This window comes from Pocillopora damicornis, chromosome 14, assembly GCF_964200805.1.
Source record: "Pocillopora damicornis chromosome 14, jaPocDami1.2, whole genome shotgun sequence".
Classification (NCBI taxonomy): Eukaryota; Metazoa; Cnidaria; class Anthozoa; order Scleractinia; family Pocilloporidae; genus Pocillopora; species Pocillopora damicornis.
The window spans coordinates 6,288,442-6,311,853 of record NC_142683.1 but is presented as its reverse complement, the minus strand read 5'-3'; the positions used below and the strand labels follow the sequence as shown (position 1 = coordinate 6,311,853).

Genomic DNA, 23,412 nt, shown 5'->3' with positions numbered 1-23,412 from the left:
ATACGTTTATGGCGATTCAGGAGAAAAAAATTAAGTTTCCATACAAAAGTGAAGTTTCTTTTGAAACAGCAAACAGGAGATTTATAGCAAAGATCTATGTACATCGTATAGCAACACTTCACTCTATCGAAGTTTTCCTTTCGATATGAGTATTATTGTGATTACCCACCTCACAGTCAGCAGTAGTAACAATAAATAATTGACCTGCTCAGGAGGTTTGTTGTAAGGTATTGAATTTGCTATGATCATTAGTTGAACTATAATTCAAATGTTCAGCTATTATGACGTCAGTTCGGTCGCGGAATACTAATGTACAAAATCGTGTTCCGCAACGTTTGCTTGTCGTTGTCCTGAACCTCATCCGATCAACAAGACCTTTTTTTCTCAAGTCCTTTGACATATTTTTTTGAGTACATAAGTATGTACTAACGTTTTCCAAATATAATTTAACTCACCCGACCGCCGGACTTAAGTATTGCCCACTATGAAACAGAGGTGCGTAATTTGATAGCTTTTTTAGCCAAAGGAGGTAAGTAACACCAAATGTAAGGAGTTTTTATTCTGTCTCCCTTTCTGCAAATAGTACTACATTATGATAAAAGATTGAGGGGAAATGCAAAAGGAAACGAGTTTTAAACATTCGAAGGATAAAACGTGCCTCAGCTATGGTGGCCCTGCTGTTTTTTTTTCAAAATTGAAACATATCCTTCTGTGAGGTTGGATGAGAACCTGCTCAAATGGACGAAGGACAATGCAGCCAAAGCATTCAGCAGTTTAAAGCAAAGTTGGAGGAGATTGTCTCTCACAAAAGCAACGCTTTCAGCACGATGCGTCAAGATTTTTAATTTTCTTTTCTTTTACCGTCGTGGTAAAATATTTTTTGCATGCTGAGCATTTTTAAAAATCACCTGTTATTTTCAAAGAGGTTTCAAATATGGATTGTTATATTTATTTGCAAATTCCCGTTGTTGGCTCTGTAGTTTAGACCACAAGATGCAGAGTTGCCTGGTTTTTATTCACGATAGAATCTAAATTAAGACAAAACTCTTTGAATGGCTATAAATAAACGACAGTCGTTTCGAAATTGTGAAGTGCACTTCGAGTTGAAATTCAACTTTTTATTAAAAGAACGCCAAAGTGATTATACAAATGCGTAACTCTTTCGAAATGTATGTATATTTTATGGGTATTTTCTTCAAAAAACATATGTTTCCTCATTATTATTCTTGTAAACATCCTTCGACGCACGCTAAGTATTTATGGAAACCTGATGTTATTCTCCTTTAATGATAACAACGATGTTTTAAAGTTTTTCAGATCTTTTATTTCACTGTTACCTTTAACTAATGCATTTTTTCAAAAGTCTGCCGTTTCACTACACATTTTCTGGTCGAGATTGAAATGGGAAAAACTGCTTGCAATTTCATCAATTCATTTTTTTTAGAAAAAAAAATCTTTGAAAAGATGTTTTGGTTTGGTTTTTCATTTAATCTTAAAACAAACTTCTTATACCAAAAGAATGCTTTTTGTCACCTTACCGGTCATTCAATATTAATTTGTTTTCAACTTTCTTCTTTCAAAATCATTTGTTAGCAATCTGAAGCGCGAAAAAGTTTATCAAATAAACGTTCACTAGGGAACAACGAGGTATCCTTGCCTTTTAAAAAAATTGATGTCTAAAGCGGAAAGAGAAATGGTAGTTTTGGAGAACCAATTAGATGTCCTCTCAAACATTTGCTCAGCCAAATTTGTCCCTTTACACAATTTGCAAACGGAAATGGGCGGAATGGAGGCAGCACAATATGTAGTGTAAAGCGATGCAATTAGAGGATTCATGTCGGCCAGTAAGCTAGGCCACTGTAATCTTTTCAGAAATTAGCAGCGAGATATAAAGTCCACCACGCCTACAGCTTGCGGAATCTTTTGGTGTAAGGAGGCTGATGTTTATTAACGCCTTCTTTAGTACTGGTCACGGTTGTGTTAATATTTATGTGGTTGAGGCTGACGAAAAAACATCTTTTCAATTCTATGTATTCTGCGCAAGGGAAAATAAGCTGAAATTTTGGAAAGAGCAATAAGGAGCCTGGAAATATTCAGGCGTCAACCAGATTCAAACTCGTGCCTCCCATGGCTTTCTCTGAAGAAGTCCTCTATTATTTTCAGCGAAATAAAGAGAGAAACATAGAAAGGAGATCGGACGAGTTTTGGGGCTGAGTGGTCCAGTAAGAGAGGAGAAGATCCTTAAACGTGGTGATTTTTTGCTTCCTAAGGAAACTTAACCAGAATGCGAATCCCTTGCCAAGCCTAGTTGTTTTAGTTAACAGGTCTTTCTTCCTGGTGCATTTATTATTCAAGGTTTGAGTAAATTTAAGTGAACATTTTGGCTGAAAGCTTTGATTAACCTTGTTTTGGGTTTTTTTTATTTCATTCTTTTGTCTCACACAAGCAAAAAAACTGTGGAACTTGTCGTTTCACTAATTACGAAGGCTTTCCTAAGTTTTTGTCCTATTTTCCTAAGATAACCCACTTCCATGAAGAAACTCTTCCTTAATCTGACATATTTTTTTTTGCGGAAAGAAAACATATCAATAGGCGGTGTCTGATTGGTTTGAGCTGTAAGTCTGATATTGATCGAGGGGTTTTTTTATTTTGATGTTTTCCTGAATGGACATTTGTTTTACAATTACTATCCCTTGTGGTCTAATTAGCTGACGATGCAAGATTTCGCGTTTTTAACTTTTTGTTACTGAAAAAAAAAAATGCCCTATTTGTCTTGGTGTGTGACACATTGCCCATGTAATGCTCTCACTAATAGACGTTTCTTTTTATATTGACCACCAAAGCTTGAGTATGATAAAGTTTGAGGAATTCCTAAAATTTTCTTTGGTGCTCATTAAACCTGGATCGAGTGGAGCCACCGTTATGAAAGCTGCTTAAAACTTAGGATCTGCGGATGTGACCCTACTGGATACGAGGCACCGTTTCCTATACTGCACACTATGGTGTAAATTTTAGGTCTGCGTATGAGACACTTCAGTGTTTCCATTCAAATGAGAGTCAATGAGCAATATTTTTATGAAGTACAGTTTGTGATACTTTAATGAATAAATACATTTTTCAATGATTAAATTGATTTAAAAAACCCTTCAAAAGACTATCGTGTTAGCTATCAGATAGGGTGCAAACTGACGATCTACTGCTTAACAGCTTTGTACATTCATGTAACAGGTGGTGCCAAAATATTTCTCTATCAATGCAAGAATATACCTCGCGAACAATAAAAAATCTCAGTGTTCATCCAACTAAAGTGCTGGAAAACCGCAACGCCGACATATTTTCTAAAAGGCTGAGAGCTGCAGATTATTTATGTATTTGAAGAATAATCCTGTTAAGAAAAGCGAAAATTGAAAAAACATTAATCCAATTTTGCACGGATTTATGGGATGATGTAAGACTATTCCTCAAATCAGTAAGGCGCTGATACATAGTCCTACTGATAACAAGAATTTGTTGAAACCACAAATCCCGTAGCGTCAGTCATCATTTTTGGAGACTCTTGCATATAATTTTTTTTCAAAGTTTGAAAAAACGTATTCACTTTTGTCTTCATTTTAACTTACAATGAAAAGAATTAAGACTGAGGGCAAGTTCCGTGGTTGGCTTTCGCCTTCGTTGCAGACTCTTCCCAAAATAAGCAGAAGCAAAATCGTGAATTTCATGTAGGAGATGCAGATTCGGCGTAATAGCTATAAAATTCTTGAATTCAGGTATCGCAGGGGGTAAATTAAAAGATAATCTGTAACTGAAATCAGGCCTCAACTGATTAAAGATATTTTCAGCGGGCTGGCAGAGGCGAGACTCACGCAACGTGTTGTTATAATAGGGATCACTCTAGATAAGGAGAAAATCAAAGCATTTGCATGGGCATTTTCATTTAGCAACACAGTTTAGGAGCATTGTCCGCCGGTTTTTTTTTTTTTTTAACTTATTAGCCACGAATAGCAATTGCATGGCTTGAAAGGTGGCCGCCTATTACAGTTCTTACCTCGGGCGAAGACTTTTTATTTTTCCGCTATTTATGACAGGAAACTCCAAGGTACCACAATGGTCTATGAGCGATCACCTAAATTACAGAACTAAAATTTCATTTTTAATTTAAGTTGCTTTTGGTATTGTGGCATCTCAAATTTTCTCAAAGTGTTTTCGACTCCAAAGAATGGCAATGAAAAAAAAACATAATAAATTAATTTGAATATTCAATCAACCGTACATTTGTCGAAACAAAAGTAAGGGAAAATGCTAAGTATAATATGCAGCGTATGTTTCGTTTTCTAGATTTTCATATAAGCCACTCAGTTCAAGAGCTTCTTAATTAGGAAGCTTATTACTGAATGTTACCCTTCTCCCTTCCCCCTATTGATCCAGCAACATAACTGGATTAAGATACCTGGTCGCGTTTTAATTTTGTTTCATTAAGCTCGTAGCATGTGTTCTAAAGTGATCTTCACATCTTATGCAGTTTAAAAAGAGTTTGCAGACATCCTCACTTCTAGCGAAGCTGGAGATGAATTTTGCGGACATCTTGTGGTTAAATAAACCTTATTGTACTACCGACTAAAGCATTCACTCCACACGAGCAATTTTTGGAGAGACAGTCTTAATTGTGTGATGGTAAAACTCGATGACCAAGAAATTGTTTTCCTCAAGTGCTTAAGTTTGCTCGCCCAATAATACAACAGCGTGTTGATATTACACTCTAACCACTCTAAGTCCCTTTTGCATTCATTGACAAAAGGAAAAGCTTAAAGTATTACCGAGCGGCGCTGTAATTATCCACCAATTATCAATTATTAACAATGTTTCATTTTTACTTTAAATACAGCCCCTGAGTTAAAAGACACAATTACATAACGAATGAACGACCTTGGCTTGAAGACTTTACAGCAGCGCCTGATTGTCATGATAAACTCTACAGACTGTCGTCTACAACAAATGCAAAATGGATCGATCAAAGACTCGTAACCAAAGTTAAGTGAAAGCCATTCGGGGCTTGCAACTCCACGATGGAGATATTTTTTGGAAAGGCTTGTAGCCCCGTAACTGTTTTAATACTACAGCAGGTGAGATATCTAATGATCAACTTTAGGATTTTAAAATGCGTCTTCTTCCTCTCATTTTCCATTCTTTTTAACTTTTAATTTCAGTGCCTTCATCTTGCAAATGGGCTTACTGTAGCTGGTAAGAGAGATTCTTTGAAAATTTCGTGTGTAATATCACTACCATTGACCTAGAGACTATATACTTGTAAATAGGGATATTTCTAAGGTACTCATTAAAGTGTTTCACTACGCAAAACCGTCATATTTGCCACATCGATAATTGTGCAAGGGTTTATTTAAAGTAAATTTCAAACACCATGTAACGCATTTTCTCAATTAACTAGCATTGTCACGGATTATTTCACCACGGAGCTGTAAAATATATCGCCATATCCAACCTTACAATGTAGATCGAACACAATGGACTAAATTGACAGTTAGGGCTAAGACAATGTAATCCGACTGCTGTTTACCATTTCAGAGCTAGTGAATTGAAACACGCAAATATATCTTCATTATAACTATACTTTACTCTCTATGAATCCTTATGTCGTTTGCATCTGTGCATCGGCGATGAATCATTCAGTTTCGTTGGAAATATCACTACAGGTGATGAGCTACAGCTATCAAAATACTTTTTTAGGGGTTTCGAACTTTCGCTAAAATTAGTCTTCGTCTTTCTTTCAAGATCTTAGCATCAACACTGAGAAAAATACACAGTTATTTTTTTTGTCTTCTTTTCTTTTCATGATTTTTCGCGATTTCGTTTGCATGTCCGAACAATTAGATTCCAGTTGAGCTCAACATAATAGACCCGCGAACAACCTGTCATCTTGGAAAACCACAAGATTAAAAATAACTCGTTCATGGTGAGGGAACGAACCAAATTTTCAAAATAATGTTTCGCATCGAATCATGTCAATAAGAAAAACTAGATAGGAAATCGAAATTGGTATTAATACTATACAATCTGAAAAGGCAGAAGGGCAAATTCCCATGAAATAACTGCCGTGTCAGTCGCGAATGTTATAACTTACGTACTCACTGTGAAAATATTGCATACTGTAAATCATCTAGATTCATACTGTTTTGCTTAGTCTTTGAATGGATATTACTTATTTAGAAATTCAGATTTGCTTTCCGAAATCTATCTGACGAAAGTTTACCGCCTACGCTGTAGTACCCTAAGAAACTGCGAATCATAATCATGTTCGTGGTGGTTAGCAGTTATTACGATTCCTGATCATTATTTGAAAATGTAAACCTGAGTAATTTAGCTTACAGGCATAGTTTTATGGAAGATTTAGTCCCTAGAACAAATCTGGCGTCAGAAGAAAACATTTGCTTCCATAACTTAAACTGATTATAGCAGGTGAAATAAAAGGGCCAATTTAAAACAAATCCAATGAATATAGAAAATATCTAGGCACTTTGCTCGTGCTATCTTCTACAACTTATTTGATTTGCATCGAGCAAGTCAGAATACCTGTGGGCCGGCGAGATATGTATTCATAATTTACAACGTTGACAGAGGCTATCTTTCAATGCATGTAATTATTAAGCTAACTGAACACTAGCAATGTCGTTTACTAGTAGATTGGTATCTAAACTATTACGAAAATTTTCACGAAGAGTTTTTTACATTTTATTCTTTACCAATCAATAAAGATGAGATAATATAAAAGCAAATCATAAAGTAAGATAAACACAAAGTCAAGCCCCGACTCCAATCAGGCTGTCGAAACGATTTCATAGTCACTACTTACCATCGAGATCAGAACAGAAATGGTAACAGTTTGATGAAGCATACGGCTCGTTAATTATGTCGAATGATATTGCTGATCGTTTGTCGTCTAAAAACTGAAAAAGATATTTGCAACAATCTGCATTCTTTGCCACCCTGCATAATCCTGGAATGCTCAGCGAGTTTAACAAAGTCGCCAATGTTTCCCACGCATCGTAAAATTGCATTTCAACACAGCATTCTCCCATTTGAGTTTCCTTTCATCATTTAATCACTATATTTCGGTGGAATGACTGTCGCGTTTCTGAAAATCATTCAACATCATTATCGTTGTCGTCATTGTCTTTTTATTATGGTTATTATCATTAACATTACTATTTATATTGTAATCATTATTTCAGTATTAGAAATATGTTTGTAAGGTACATTATCAGTCATGTATACAGTATTAATTTCTTTGCCCATAAACAAAGGTGATGACCCATGGTACCAGAAGGCGAGCTATTATTGGCCGTTCAACACACTCAAAGATCCTGGAATTCTAGACCAAAGGGGTACCACAAGCGTGCAGGCTTACAGCAAGAACGGACTTCAACTGGATGGGTTTCTAGGAAGCTGGGCTGACCTAGGAAATTTCTCTTTTCACTGTATAAGTAATCCGGAAGCTTGTAAAACAGGGTTTACGGCAACTTTCTGGCTTCGAGTTGACGACCGTCAGAACAAACGATTTGTTATGCAGATAGGTTCTGCCACGCAAGCTGTTGGAACAACGATGCAAATCGACGGTGACTATTTTGGTGTTTATGTAAATGGTCGTGCAACCCAGCGACACGTACAAGTAAACTGGACCTATGCGAGCTGGATTTTCGTGGCTCTTTCGTGGAACAAAATAGATAACAAAATTGGTGTTCTCCTCAACTGTAGTAGCGTGTCATACGAGAAATATAATGTTGGGGCTAGTTATAGGTATTCGTCAGTTCCGCCAAATAATATGCTAATACTTGGGGCGAGCAATGCTCGGTTAAATAGCATCAAGATGACCATAGATGAACTTGCTATCTGGAATGGTGTTTTATCAAAACAGGATGTTTGTTATATCATGGAGTCCAAGGCAGGTAATATGCAACACTCTATCATTTCAAATCGGCCACTGAAGACAAATTTGTGTTTGTGTATTTGTTTTTTTAGTGTGTTGTGTGTTTATGTTAACAAAAGAGACGACCTCTTTTTGGTTTTTGAGGGTATTATAGGGAAAGTTAAGGATAAATGTGAGCTGGGCCTGGTCACATATGTGAATAAAATGAGCATTACTCCTATTCTAACAACGAGTCTTACACTAAGAAGTATTTCAAGATAAGTGATTTTTTAAAAACGTTAGATCCAGTACTAACATACGATACTGCATTGCAAGAATTTCTGCTGTCCAACAAGAATTAAAAGAAAAAAACAGCTCTGACGTGAATGGAGGCTCTGTAACCCCGAACCCTCTCCCTAGACTCGTCCACTAGGCCTTGAGAATCACATTTTCCAGCAGTAGCCTATCTGTTATTTTGTTTTCAGTGGATGGAAAATACACTGAGTGGTCTAAATTTAGTCCTTGTACGGTCACATCTGGACTGGGTGTGAAAACGAGGAACAGATCCTGCACGAATCCTCCGCCAAAACACGGAGGCAGCTTATGTCAAGGTTCCACGATCGATTCGGAAGATTGCTTTCTCAGAGATTGTCCTATCCACGGTAACTACTCCGCATGGTCGGAATTCAGCTCATGCACATTTACATGCGGAGGTGGTAAACAATACAGAACTAGAACTTGCACTCACCCTAGTCCTCGATACGGCGGACTCAACTGTTCAGCTTTAGGTCCTGAGCTAGAGGAAGTAGATTGTAATGAAAATCCTTGTCCCATTCATGGCCGTTACAGTGGATGGTCAGATTATAGTGAATGTTCCACAAGCTGTGGAACAGGAACAAAGACCAGGACGAGAACATGCACTCAACCAGCTCCTCAGTATGGAGGTAAAGACTGCACAATGTTTGGGCCCACGAATGAACAGCTGTCCTGCTTTGTTAAGGTGTGTCCTGTTGATGGTAACTATAGCAACTGGAGTGCATTCAGTCTTTGCACAAAAAGTTGCGGTGTGGGAAAAAAAACAAGAACGAGAAAATGTGATAATCCTTTCCCTGTTGGCGAAGGAAGAAATTGTTCTCACCTTGGACCAGCAATTGAAAGCCAGCCGTGCAACATTGAGGTATGTCCAGTCAGCGGAGGTTACACACAGTGGTCTGTTTTCAGCCCATGTACAAAATCTTGTGCAGGTGGGACGCATTTTCGGACACGCAACTGCACAAATCCTACACCTGAGGCAGGTGGACTGGATTGTACACGTATAGGACCCTCAAGGGAGGTGGTGCCTTGTAACACAAAACCCTGCCCTGTGGATGGAGGTTACGGGGAGTGGTCTGACTTCTCATCATGCTCTCGATCTTGTGGTGGTGGCGAGAGCGTCAGGGCTCGGCAATGCAACAACCCTGCACCAGAATACGAGGGAAAAGATTGCTCGCTTTTGGGACCGGCAAGAGAGAGTCGTGATTGCAACACAAAAAGGTGTCCTGGTAAGATTAATCTCTTTTTTTAATTGCGTCATTTCCTTCAACTTTATGCAATACAAATGAATAGTGATAGCATTTTGGAGGTAGCGTCAACAAATTTGGAACCACGACCAAAAGACAGGTGTTAGCTTACCTTATCCTTGATATACAAATGGACAGTCTTATTTTTATGTGTAAAAAAACGCTGAAAGCTAAAGTTCATCATTTTCATTCTTGCTGATCAAAGAACTATTCAAGTCTTGGTATGTGGTATTATTTTAAAGGTTAAAAGCTGAAGCCTAATGAATGATGTCTTGCCGATCGATAGTTATCTGATATAACGTCCAGGTCCCAGTTGTATAAAGGTCGGAGAACGCTATCCAACGGATAAATTGCTATCCAGTGGATAAGTGATAGGAAAACGTATAGCATTATCCACCGTATAGAGTTTTATCCGGTGGATAGCGTTATCCTACCTTCGAGAAACCGGAGCCAGTAGTCTAGGCCATAGACACTTTTGTCTATACCATTTCCTGTGATATGATTGGTACAGACAAAACCAAAAAAGCTGATGTGGCCGAGAGAGGATTGGGACTTTCCTTTTCCTTGTTAGCTTTCTCGTGGCGGCCAGAACAGAATTCAAAATTTCAAGAGAGACATCATTGAATTATTTATTTCTGTATTACTATATTGCAAATCTAATTTCCAACAGACATGTCATCTCCACTCTCGCACCCCGCTATGTGTTGCACGCACTCGTATTTTGCTCGCAGTGTTTTGTTATCAAACTCTATCCTTTTCTGGTGTGATGTCTAAAAGACATCTCGTGGGGGGTAGGAACCGACGAAATAACATATTTACTTCAATCTCGTCTGCAATTTCCATATGAATTTTGAAGGAAGTGTAATGTACTGGAAGTAGTTCTGCAAGAATTTCAGGGAACACACTTCGACCCCCTTAAGCTTTTCCACACAAGGGCAGTGTCGTTCACGATGAGATGTTCGCAAAAAAAAAAGAAAGAAAAAAAAGACAAGGTCGTTTGAGGTCGAAATAAACTATTCGTTTGCATGTCGAGCAAACCCAGTTAGCATGAATTTCCTCAGAGTCGTGGTCGATATTATTTTGAATTGAACCGAAAGCTCATTTTTGAATAAGCCTTAGTCAGACCGCCTTACTCGACTGTCCTTTAACAAAAAGTCGATACAATTTTCGGAAAAAGGAGATATGATTATCCATGAGCTGAAATGAATAAGAGAAGGACCTTTAGGAATACTTAGAAAATCGACAGCTGGCAGAAGCCATGACGCCATGACAGCCTAGGACAAAAATTGGAAAATATTTTTAACAATTGGATCACGAGGTCATGTTTGATGTTAAGGACAAAACTGTCTACGGTCCGGACCGTCCAGGTGTAAATGATGAGAGCTTTACATATCATTTCAATTAGCTGTGTGATCCAAACCCCTCCTTTATCTGATTTCTTTTAAAATAATTGTTTAAATACACAATTTTTAAAGTCACTTCAGCTTCATTTAGTTTCTTTATGTAATTATGTATACTTACAACTGTGTTTCTTACCTTGTTCTTTTTCTTTTTATTTAGATATTAGCTTTATAGCGCCCGTCAGATTTCCAGGCGAAACGTTTACTCCAGATCTCATGAATAAAAATAGTAAGATATTCCAAGCGCTAGCCAACAAGATCAGGTACAATGTAAGTTTCTCCCACATTTATCCTCTTTTTCTCTTCGTGAAGTGCAATCTGACAGTTTATCTGATCAGCATTCCATACAGCGTCTTTTTATCACGGTTATCGTTGTTTTGCTCCTCAACTAAGGGAATACCCTATAATTTCTCCTTGCTTCCGATATGATTCCTGCTTGTTCAAAGATTTGTTTCCTGGATGTTTCCCAGTTTCCTCGCTCCTCGCTCGACTTGGTATTTTAATGTTCTTTAACACGGTTGATTTATGTATATGACTTTCAGGTGCTAAGTATTTACGACGAAAATTCTGCTCTGGACTCAGTTGAAGTCAAATCGTGTGGATTTGCGGACGCCCCGGGGTAAGGGCGGGAAGCGGTAAATAGATAAAGGAATGATCAGAATTAGTTACATTTTGCACTCCTGTTACCAGTTACCTAGTTTATTTTCCTATGTGAACTTGTATCGCTAATTGGCCAAATTTTCTTTCAATCTTCATTATCGAACTAAGGTATTCATTCGACATAGAATCTTAACAACATCAAAAGACTTGACCTTGAAAACGGCTTCTCTACTGTTGCAGTTCATCCAATCTAAAAATATCGGGAGCTTCTTACTGTGTTTCAATCCTTTGAAGCACACCTTTTTTCGTTTGTGAATGTTAAGGTGGCGTTGAAATTTCAATAGGCTGCCAATGAACAAAGCGGTATTGAATTGACGGAACACGTTTCCATAATTAAATTGAACAATAAGGCGTCTTAGAAACAGCAATTTTGAAAAACTTTTGTGTGGAAGGCGGCTTCAAGACAAATATGTCCATACTTTTCGTGATGTCTCACATCGTTCTCTTATCAACTAATGCTATAAATGTATGTACGATGATGAATCATTTGCAGCGGATGAAAGATAAGAATCGGAAAAATTATAACAAATGCAGCCCTCCAAGACCCGGACGTTGCCGAACCTTGCTACGTCTTACGACGTTTTGTCTAAAATACACAGAGCAATTGAAGAACAAGAAAGTTCTCATAAAATTAAAGTTTCACTCTCTGTTTCTGTTAGGGCTGTTGTACAATGTGTTCTTCAGTTTAATTTCATGGCTGCTCAGTACAACGGAATTATTGCGTTACAAGACGCTCTGACGGTTAAGAAAATGCTGCACAAAATGGAAGCTAAAGCGGAATACATAAACAGCGCTGCCGGTAAGTTTTTGATGTAATGGTGCATTCTAACGTGAATAGAGGAATATGTAAATTACGCCAAAAGCATCCTTTACGGGAATTAGGGAAGGTTTAGAGATTTGACGTTCATAAAGTTATAACCAAAGTGAGTGGAAGCAAATGCATGGGACAAAAATGGGCTTATCGCTTCTCTTTAAACTGATAAATTTGTTTCGACAGACGCAGTTCTTTCCATTCTTTGTTTATTAGTCCCTAGTGACGCCCCTGAAAACGTCACAGCTCGAAACACAAGCTCCCAAAGCATCATGGTCACTTGGAACAAAATTCGGCCTCGCACCGTTGTTGGTGGGGATATCCTTGGCTATCGTGTTCTTTACACTACACAAGAGGACGCTACCAGGTGGAGTCGTGTGATATCTGGAGAGGAAAACACCAAAGCAGAACTAAAGGACTTGAAGATCTACACCATGTACTGTGTGCGTGTCATGGGATACAACAGGAGAGGTGATGGGATTGCTTCACTCCCAGTGTGCGCTTACACAGATAAGGATGGTAAGATATTGCTCAGAAAGTGTGAAAGCTATAGACCTTGATCAGGGGAAATAAATGGGTATGCGGCACTGTAATGATCCTAGCTACTGTTAGCAATCCGAGGTCGAACTCCGGTAGCAGTAATTTGGTCGAGGTCATTGTTTGGTGTTTTTAGTCACGACACTTTACTCCTACAGTACCTCTCCGCCCAACGTGCCCAAAATGACCATCATTAAGCTGTAAACGGAACCCGCAAAATGTTAAGGATTATCATGCAAAAGAGGCGGGCGAACTGTAAATTGCTCAGGGTTAGGTAAATTGGATGGTTCCTAATTATAATGATTGACGGTCAGAGTGCAGAGTGAACTTCGCACATTGGGAAACGCTGCAATCGTCGGGATATAGGCTGAAACTTTCTAAATGTGAGTAAATAAAAATTGTAAAGACGTTATCCCTCCGATTTTTTTATGAAACATTTTGGGAAAGATGCTAATTATTCAATTATACCAGCAAAATCTTGCTGTTTTCATTCTTAGCGCTGACAATGGCACAGGTTTTGTCGACAACCACCGCTCGAAATAATCTTGAGGGAGATCGCTTTTGAAAAAATCTTGGTTTTGGAGTATGAAAACAAAAATGGATGAGTATTTTAATAGTGCTTTATTCTTAGTGTCCTCGATTTTCGGAATGTTTGGTCCTGTTGTAATGTAAGATATGACATTAGTTCCAGATGGTGCACCTGCAAATGTGACCGCCCGAAACTTGAGTTCCACGGAGCTTTTCGTTGAATGGGACCGGTTGCCAGAAAAGTACCTTCATGGAGTCTTACTCGGCTACCAGATGAATCTCACAAGAGTAGCAACGAATGTAACAGAAGTTGTAAAAATCTTACCGAATGTCACAAGCCATCGATTTTCTGGATTGGTGATGTACAATTGTTACGTAATCAGCATAGCCGCTATCAATGAAATAGGAATTGGTGTCGTCAGTCAAGGTGTTATTGTATGGACAGACGAGGGTGGTAAGGTTTTCTGTTTGTTTTCTTCATTTTCATCAGAATAAGGAATTTTCTTCAAATCTTTTGCTTGTTAAGTCTGAGTTATATGTTAAGAAGTTAAGTGCACGGTAAACTCGTCTTAGTCAATAAGGCTGATTTACCATTTATCAAAAACCAAGGGAAGAATAGGCGATTGTCGAATGAACATAACTCAATGTAGTATACTCACCAAGAAAATACCGATCTAAGCAAGAAATAGATAACTATGAACGAAGCTCTTACTATCGTGGCCTGTGTGATAAAAGTTTTTTGGCGAACTCTTCTAAGATTAATCGTGGAAAAAATGCAGGTTTGGTAATTATTTATAATAAAGACAACATCCTTAATCAATAAACGGCTGTATAGGCACATTTAGTCTGATTACTTGCTTGAAGCTTTCAATTAATTTTCGTTTCCAATCCAACAGTTCCCAGCAGGGCTCCAAACATCTCACAGATATATTACACCAGTTCCACGAGCATTCGAGTGCACTGGGACCCTCTTCCTCCACGGTATATACACGGCCGGTTGCTAGGATACCGAGTAGAATATCGTCGAGTGGAACCAGGTTACCTTAACACATGGAAAACAGTTGTAGTTGGTGCTAACATCTACGATGCCACCATCTACGGTCTTAAGAAATATGGAGCGTATGTGTTCCAGGTTGGGGCTTTTACCAGGAAAGGAGAGGGATTGTTGTCCAAAGGTTACATGATCAGGACAGACGAGGATGGTAAGCAGCTGTTCTCTACGCCTGATGTCGACGCGGCTATTTCCCCTTCAAGTCATTCGATCAAACGACCGTATTCCCTTCCTGATTGTTCCTCTATAATTGCTTGCTGCCTTATAATTTATTTAACCTTTTTGTAATGTTCCGTGTGCTGCAATACAAAGCAACCTGACCCGCAGTTTTCCAGATTCATTAAAAAAATTGTTGTCTTGATATGTTCCATGACATATACGTCCCTCCACTTAATTATCAAAATAATATTTATAAAACGCTGTTTGCGTAAACTTTTCTCTGGCTAAGCGGGTTGTGTTGAATAGTTTTCCCGCGGTATAAAGGAAATTGCTGATGAAGTAAACTTCTTTGGGATCAGGTGACAAGGATGCTTCGGTTTTAACTTATTAGCAAAGCTTGCTAAGGCTTCTGACATTTCGTTATCGATCGATTACACGATGTCAGATCTAAGGTTTTCGATCCTTAAATTTGTTTCAGTCAGCGGAAAGGTTTTTCTTTATGAACGTATATTGAGTACCATTCAACTATAAAATCTTAGGAAACGACAAATCGATCAGTCTATAGTATTAGTTTTTAAGAGTCTATGTGGAGATGGTCCTGAGTGTGTGTATATATATATATATATATATATATATATATATATATATATGTTAAAAACCTTTTAAGCTTTAGAAAAACGAACTGTATTCTCAGGAGAGATGGATATAGGCCAGCTTTATCTAGGTTTAAATTACTGTGAAAGAAATATTATTCAGCCATATAGCTGCGAACATCAGGAAAAGTCTTCCCAACAAATTTCATAACCCAGCGCGTCTAAAAAATTCCAATGCAATATTCAGAATGCTATTCTTTGGAATCGTTATATCGTTTTTTTGGTCATTATTATTTACAATTTCTTAATATTTCATTGTTTAATGTGTTTGTAAATTTTTTGATCAATTTATGTTGTTTACACACGTTTGTATCTTAAATGAGTTATAGCTCTTGGACGATACGTGTTTAAATAAAAAATGGTATTGAGTTTTATTGTATCAGATCATACTAAACCTCCAATAGTTTTAAGTCTCTTTTTCTCGATACAGTGCCTTCTAAGCCTCCGCAAAATTTTACGGTTGCCAAGGATAACTCCACTTCAACAAGCCTATTCATCCATTGGCGACCAGTGCCTGTAAATCATCAAAACGGCGTTATTCTTGGCTACAGAATTCTGTATAAGAAATCGCGGTCAAGTCAAGAAAAGCTTAGATCAAGGAACGTGTCAGCTGAATCAACCACAGTGGAGCTCAAGAACCTCTCCAAGTACACAGAGTACGATGTTACCATCTTGGCTTACACTTCGAAGGGGAACGGCGTCAGAGCAAAGTTTTTTACCGTTTCCACGAAAGAAGACCGTAAGTGCTTCCAAGATCATGAGAATTAAGGAATGATCGCCAACCTAAGAAGGTTTGGTTGTTAAACGAATTTACCTTATCAGTATCAACAGACGTGTATACAGAGGACAGTATGGAGATTGAGTTTGGAATGTAAAGGGTTAATTCAACCTAAATTCTCAATAGTATCAAAGTGGTTAGATTGGTATTGTGAAGGTTTTTCTGCTTTTAATCATTTTAATATCCGATGGAATGTCCAACTTAAAGGAAATCTTTTGTCCAAATGTATCTTAGGGCCAAGCAGACCACCAACTTTAACCAAAGTTTTCAACACAAGTTCTACGAACATTAAAGTGAACTGGAATCCAATAGCACACGGCTATGTCCATGGAGTATTATCCGGGTATGTCGTTTTATATCGTGCTATGAACGAGTCCCAGGACCTATACAAGGATTACGAAGTGGGACCGAACAGCACCAGCGTGGAGCTGACAGGACTATGGAAGTATACCAACTATGGCATCAGAGTTTTAGGTTTCACCAGAATGGGCTGGGGTGTCATTAGCCCTGAAGTTCTCGTACAGACTGATGAGGATGGTAATGTCGAATTTGTTTTGTTGGTTTGTTATTGATTTTCAGCATTGGTCAATACATTTCCCTTAAATACATCAGGAGAGCCCTGCATTTAGTATTTTGCGATCAAGGTATATAGGCTAATATCACGATAATAGCTATGCTGACATAGCCCCTAGAAGCCACTACTAACGAGCCCATAAGTGGAAGTTAGCAGATAACTCACGTTCATATTTTGGATTCAAGATGAAAGTGTGTCAGCAATAGAAAAAGAGATAAGTTAACCTTAGAAACGTTAACAATATGAACTATTAAATATAATGGGTCACTCTCTGAATTAATGTGATAATTTGTTGGGGTAAAACTTGCAAATTTAAAAAGAAGAGTGGGAAAGAATGTAGCCAATTAGTTCTGTAACCTAATACCTTTGTGATCCCTTCACAGCTCCAGGAAGGCCTCCAGAAAACGTCCAAGGCATCAGCAAATCCACTCCCACGACGATCCCGGTGTCGTGGAAACCGATTGGGAATCCATATTATGTTCATGGCATACTGCTGGGTTATACAGTGACTTATCGAGCACTCAGAAACCCTAATGAAGAGCTGAGTGAAAGGGAAAAAAACATCACAGTTGGACCGAATACCTTTTCTCTCGAGCTCCGTAATTTGGAATCTTTTACAATTTACAGCATCGAAGTTCGAGCATTTACCAGAAAAGGCAACGGTACACCTTCCTCGGTAATTTTTGCGGGTAAGTAAAATTTGCAAATTTTTTCAATCTTGTTCAAAACTGCTCGCATTTCGCAAGGTGAGGCGATTTTTAATCCTTTTTGTGTTGTCTAAGTGCAATTAAAGGAATCAGACGAACGGGAAAGCCGTGGCTAGTTTTCCAAATAACGTACGACCAAACAACAAATTAGAGAATGATTGTGGCTCATTAACTTGACTGATCTCTCAAATCTGTGGCATACATTGAAAGAAATTGATTTTCCTGTTTGATTTAGAAACCTGCAACTGCAACAAAAACCTTTACACAAACTATTGGCTGAACCCGCCATACATGGCTAAAGGTGAGAGCGGCAACGTAAGCGGTATTTTCCCGCCAATTCTGCGTCTTGTCGTCCGCAGCTGTTGTGGTGATTGTAAACAACATGGCTACACAGAAATTGATTTTCTTTACTCGGGGCACAACTCTGCAGCTAAGAAAAGTACCGAGAAACAAGTCAGAGAAGCAATAGATGACGCGAAAGAGTTAAGCTTTCCCGTTTCCGGACGGATGGAACAATTGGATTATTCCAATGAATATGGTTTTGCGCCTTTAGTGCAGTCCGCTGGGGTTTCGTTCATCGTGGCTGGAGACGAACCAGGAGCTACGGCCAAAATGGTAGTCAAAACTGTGTTAAACTTGTGGCCTTTGATCGTGACTGTGTTCATTTCAGCTTTCTTCTCTGGAATAGTTATGTGGCTTATGGTAAGTGTCGTTTGATTGTTTATTCGCACTTGATCAGAATTTTTTTTGGAACAAGTACTTCATGATTACATGCAGCTCATTTAATATTCAATAACCTTGGCTTTTTTTGTATTGTGAGGCTGCAAAGTTGATCCCACTTATACGTTATTTTCTTTATCAATGATTCTATTCGTTTGGGGGAACTATAAAAAAAACAAACAAACAAACAAAATAGAAAACACGCAATTAAAAACGCGCTAACTTGCAAAACAGAATTGACGCAGGAAACTTTGTTAACCAGATGCCACTTGAACAGAAATGATTAAAACTAAAGGTTTTTTTTACCCAGGCGTTACTTCCAGTCAGTAAATTTTTGTTTACCAACAGGATTTCATTTTCAATGCACAAGAATTTCCTTCCTCTCCTATAAGAGGACCAATTGAAGGAATGTGGTGGGCCTTTGTAACCATGACAACTTTGGGGTAAGATAAACATGAAACATGTTATTTGCTCGCTTGGTATCTTTGCCTAATCAACCAAAGCAAGCAAAGTCTGTATGTTTATGTTCATAAAATATTGAAACAGGGCACATAAAGTAATAATCACATCTCCGGCCGAGCTGTTTAACTATAAAGATGGTTTTGAACAGGGAAGTATCCCTTTGCAAATTCCTTTCGTCAACCATTTTCCAGTTATGGTCCTGAAAACTTACATTCTGTGTTGGCGTTGTTACATCATCAGCCATAAAAGGTTTGCGGTAGAATTTTGCATGTGAAAGGTACAATTGCCTTTTTCTTTTTGTCAGATATGGAGACCGTGTGCCCCGTGGTATACACTCTAAGTTGTTTGGAATAGTTTGGATCAATTGTGGCCTCATCATCATCGCACTTGTGATTTCATTCATCACTACGTCTTTGACAATGAATGTCATCAAATCGGATATTGCCGTGTATGGATCAAAGGTGAAACAAATCTTTGAATTTCTCTATTTCAAACCTTCCTCCTACCTTCCTCCGATTAACTTTGCGAGCAAAATGAACAATCATCTTCGTCCAAACATCTTACGAGGACTTAGATTTAATCAGAACTGTCAGTTCCCCCCTAGATTGCTTAGTGGCTCACTTTCAAAAAATTTGTTTCTCCAAGTATATACCTTATTAATATGGTCTTAATTCTTGCGATTCGAAGGTTTCCGCCATTGCTGATACACCGGAATTTCGTCTTGGAACTCGATTGAATGCTCGCATGCATGGAGGTAAGTTGGAATCAAAAATAGGATCAAGTTGATAAAGAAAAATTGTTTTTCTCTTTTTTTGGAAGTGTACATCTCGAGGAGGAATTGTGAGGGAAACCAGCTGGAGTAAAGATTTCCTTAGGCCTCAATTTGTCGTCATCAATTAACGTTCGACCACAAAAGTGCTCCATGTAAAAATTTCCGTTAACGGATCCCTTTGTTCAAAGACTGAAATTATTGGACAAAGGCTCTTTTTAGTCAAGGAAAAAAGCATGTCATAAGTTCCGTCTTCCCTACAAATTGAAAGAAGAAGGTCGTTCGGAAAAAAAAACTTGTTGGGTATGAAAACTAACTGTTGCGAACGTGGCACCAACAAGATTCATTTTTTTTACCTATAGTAGCCACCATTGAGGACTTGTACCAGTCCTTGAAAGACAGACGTGTAGATGGCGCCCTCATAGATTCCTACACTGTGGGAAGTCGGAAGGAATTGTTCAGTGATGGAGTTCTCCGTATGACCAAGATAATCTCTTACTCCTCAGCATATGGAGTTGTAATGGCTGGACAAGCTAGAAAGTTGCAGAAATGCTTTCGTCAGTTTTTGAGGGAGGAGAGGGTGTCCGTATTTCAAATCATCACCGACAATGTTCAAGGCGTTACGGTAATTATCATTATGGTACTTTATGACGAGAATTTTCCTTCTTTGTTTTATGACTGTTTCCCAGTTACTTGATATCAAAGAGGAAGGAAACAAAACGAAACGTTCGAAAACGACCTTTTGTCCTCGTGGAGGCAACATTTTTTTGTAGATAGGATACTTCCTTTTAAAGCGCTGTTTCTCTTTGTTTCACCTTAAAGGACGACTACACTCAGTTTCTCGCATTTGAGAAAGATCTCTTTCGAGATATCAAGTGGAATATCGTGGTAACAAATATGTAGAATTGCGTTCGCAGGAAAAATTTTGCATATGCTGTTACATTAAGAAAAATCCACCAGAACGTTTACAGATCGGGCAAATCGTGGAGTGAAGTGCTGCAAGAAAACAAAAACGTCAACTATTGGCGTGTTTCATCACCAGATCAACGATTGAGTGAGCGGAAAGTTGTTGCTTCGTATGGCATGAAATAACCAACTTAGTCATCGAATGAGATATATGTGATGTACTTAATCGATCCCAGCCACCACTCAGTGCGTCAGAACCTCGTTCGAACCTTTCCGTAAGCACAAGTCACGCGAAAATATACTATTTATGAATGAATAATCAGGAATACATTACTGAATTTTCAGGGACTTCAGAAAGACAATACGGCAGAAAAGACAGAGAATTTGTTTGACGCAGAGTCTGTGGTGTACATCCAAACGATGACGTGGTGTGGAGGTGCCTTTGGCGTGCTGACAGTTATCTTCCTACTATATGAGCTAACCACCAGAAAGAATCGCAATCCATCTCCGAAGAGACTCGGTAAGATACTAAAATTTCATTGAGTTGAGGAGTTAGATTCTAGAGAAATTGTGGTATGGCGTCAGCTAGGCTATTATAGGGTAATGTAGATCTATCAAGTGAGTTGATGATGCAAATTGGCCACCGTAAAGAGTTTCTTAAGCTGACGTTTCAAGGGTTAGCCCTTCGTCAGAGTGAATGAGTTTACGATTGAGTCCCTGAGTCGTTTGGCCCGCAATTGAACTGTCCAGTTCAGGTCGTAAGCCTATGATTAAATGGAAATAAGCATTTGATAGATAATGTCTCCCTTGCCGAACCATTTTTTATAGAGAGAGACCCATTGATTACCATTGCATTTCAATGCCTCGCTAATTTTGCACTTAAAAAAAGAAACAACAAAAAACAAAACAAAAAACAAGCAAACAAACAAACGAATGCATTGGGCCATTTTGAAAGTGGTCACTGCTCCGAATTAAGATAATTATTTACAGTATAGACGATTTCTCCGTGACAAGTGTTTAATGATTTAACATAGTCTAAGCTGAAAATGATAATCATAAGGATACTAAGCTACTTTACCTTTATTTTGGGACCAGAATACAGTGACTACTTGGAATCTCTGAACAAACAAAAACCTAGGGACAAATATGACAACAGCAAAGAAACGATGAAGACGATTCTCACCGAATTTCATAAAAACTGCCGTCTCAGACTGGAAAATCTCAAAGCAAAACATCGACGAGAGTTGCGGCTTTTGACGCGATTAAAGCAAGAGCAAGCCGATAAAGGAGGAACTGAAGCCTTGAATGGGAACGTTCATAAGAATAACTTTGCATTCCCTTTTCGAAGGAGCATTGTACGGCACCATCAGAACGGAGTGGTACCATGATGAAAGGTGTTGAGTCAAGTCACATGATGAAACTGATTCTCTCCAAAGGCGATATGGTTCCTCCAGTTATTATGAAATTGCATTGCCAGAAGTCTCTCCTGAAATGTTTTCATGGTGACCCTGTCTTTTGACAATAGCATTTATGTGGAAATTTTACTTTATGTGTAAAAATTACCTCATCAAATAACATCCAATGCATAGGGATAAAATGAGAATGAAAGGGAAGTTGGCTCTCTTAAAAAAAAAACCATAAAAGAGAAATGGCACCCCTAGGTTATCCAAGAAAGTGTTGATTTTCTTTATAAAATATCTGCTTATGCCGTAACTGTATAAAAGGCAAAGTGAAATGAGTGAAAGAAGGTGTAATTCTGTAGATGACGTAGATGACATATGTATACTCAGAGAAAAGAACTTCGAGTGCTCTCAGTAGAAGTCCAACCTACGTCCTTCGGAACAAGTTGTCAGCTATATAATAATCATTGTCATAATAATAATCATAATCATAATTATAATAAAATTAAATAATTACAATAATAATAATTGCTCTTAGCTGAGTGATGCGCTAAATTAAATGATATATCAAGTGCATTATGTAACACACCGACGTAATCAAGCTAATGTATGCATAACTACATTTCACAGGTTACAGGTTAACAGGTGAACAGAAATATTTGATTGACGCCGATAATTTTATTTTGCATGCATGTCTCAATGAATATTTCTCATCATTCTTGCAAATACAGGCGAAATACGGAGAATGTATTGCCCAATATCTGAATCGCCTCGTGTGATGCTGGCAAATATCAATCGTTTTCCTTTCAGATTACAATAGACATTCGCACTGCACTAACATACAATTTCACTGACACAGTCTAAGGTGACAATAATGAATTCAGGAAGGTAGACTTGTGTTTAAACAAGTGTTTTGATTCAATTGTCTTGTGGAACGCAATTTCATGTACCAACTATAGCTAAGTTAAAGAATGGTATATATTGAACTGAGTAGCGTTCTCCCTGAGTGTCTTTTTGGAGTAACTTGCTTCAACCAGTACCTTGAGAATATGATTTTGGTAACAAATTCCCACTTATGCTTTATTAGAACTTTTACCTGACCCAGATAAAACAATTGGTTGTTTCTTAGAATTTAAGATTGATATTTTGGCAATGTAAACATATCTTGTGAATGTGAAATTCTTGGTTCACTTTGATACGTGAAATGCTTTCCAATTAATGCTATCCTACGTGATGCATTCTATAGATGAATGCTGGTTATTTCCGGAAGTTGTTGATCTTGATTTAAAACGACAGTGAAAAATGTTAAATACGTTCGTTTAAAATCTGCAGACTGTAGAATATTTTTAAAAACAGTAATTTTATTTCAAATTGTTAATAATATAACTAAAAAGTCATCTAGCCAAATAAAGGAACTGCTGGACGGATTTTACACCCAATCTGTCTTGTGTATGGTAATTTTTCAGTTAGAGAAACTTTCTCGATTTGTTTATTTAACGACTGAGAGTCGATAGGGCAAAGTCCAATTCCAGTACCGAGCACGCATAGAAATCGTGAGAGAACAATGCAGTTGCTTTAGCATAAATCTGCCAGTCGTCCATAGATGAATAATAAGACAGTCTTATGTTTTCATTTCATTTTGCTCACAACCGTCCACTGTTAGGTTACTCACTCTAGCCTCTATCAGTCACGGAATGGATAGCGAGTAGCATAGCCGACCAAATTGCAGCTTTTCGATGATACTAGAGTGGTAGCAGAGTTATACTGAACTAAATTGATTTAGGGTCGAAAAGGCTTCGGTGCCCGTGTTTCAAAAGTCC

General features: G+C 38.1%; 1 protein-coding gene across 1 annotated transcript; it reads left to right on the top strand.

The window, feature by feature from the left end:
* Positions 1-300: 300 nt before the first annotated feature.
* Positions 301-23,031, top strand: LOC113676108 (uncharacterized). Its single transcript, XM_089193173.1, has 21 exons — positions 301-529; positions 4,883-5,120; positions 5,205-5,238; positions 7,317-7,958; positions 8,404-9,459; positions 11,038-11,147; positions 11,420-11,496; positions 12,197-12,336; positions 12,565-12,867; positions 13,571-13,867; positions 14,310-14,615; positions 15,707-16,015; positions 16,289-16,591; positions 17,012-17,317; positions 17,571-18,037; positions 18,404-18,498; positions 18,822-18,978; positions 19,205-19,271; positions 19,649-19,911; positions 20,538-20,712; positions 21,288-23,031. The coding sequence occupies exons 2-21, from the start codon at positions 5,064-5,066 to the stop codon at positions 21,578-21,580; spliced, it is 5,457 nt and encodes a 1,818-aa protein (XP_089049299.1). The 5' UTR covers positions 301-529; positions 4,883-5,063; the 3' UTR covers positions 21,581-23,031.
* Positions 23,032-23,412: the final 381 nt, after the last annotated feature.

Excerpts from the sequence above, each read along its gene's own strand:
- LOC113676108 (XM_089193173.1), top strand. The coding sequence starts at position 5,064 with ATGGAGATATTTTTTGGAAAGGCTTGTAGCCCCGTAACTGTTTTAATA. Across the intron at positions 17,318-17,570 it reads TTCCTCGGTAATTTTTGCGG|AAACCTGCAACTGCAACAAA; the intron begins GTAAGTAAAATT and ends TGTTTGATTTAG. Across the intron at positions 18,979-19,204 it reads TTGCCGTGTATGGATCAAAG|GTTTCCGCCATTGCTGATAC; the intron begins GTGAAACAAATC and ends TGCGATTCGAAG.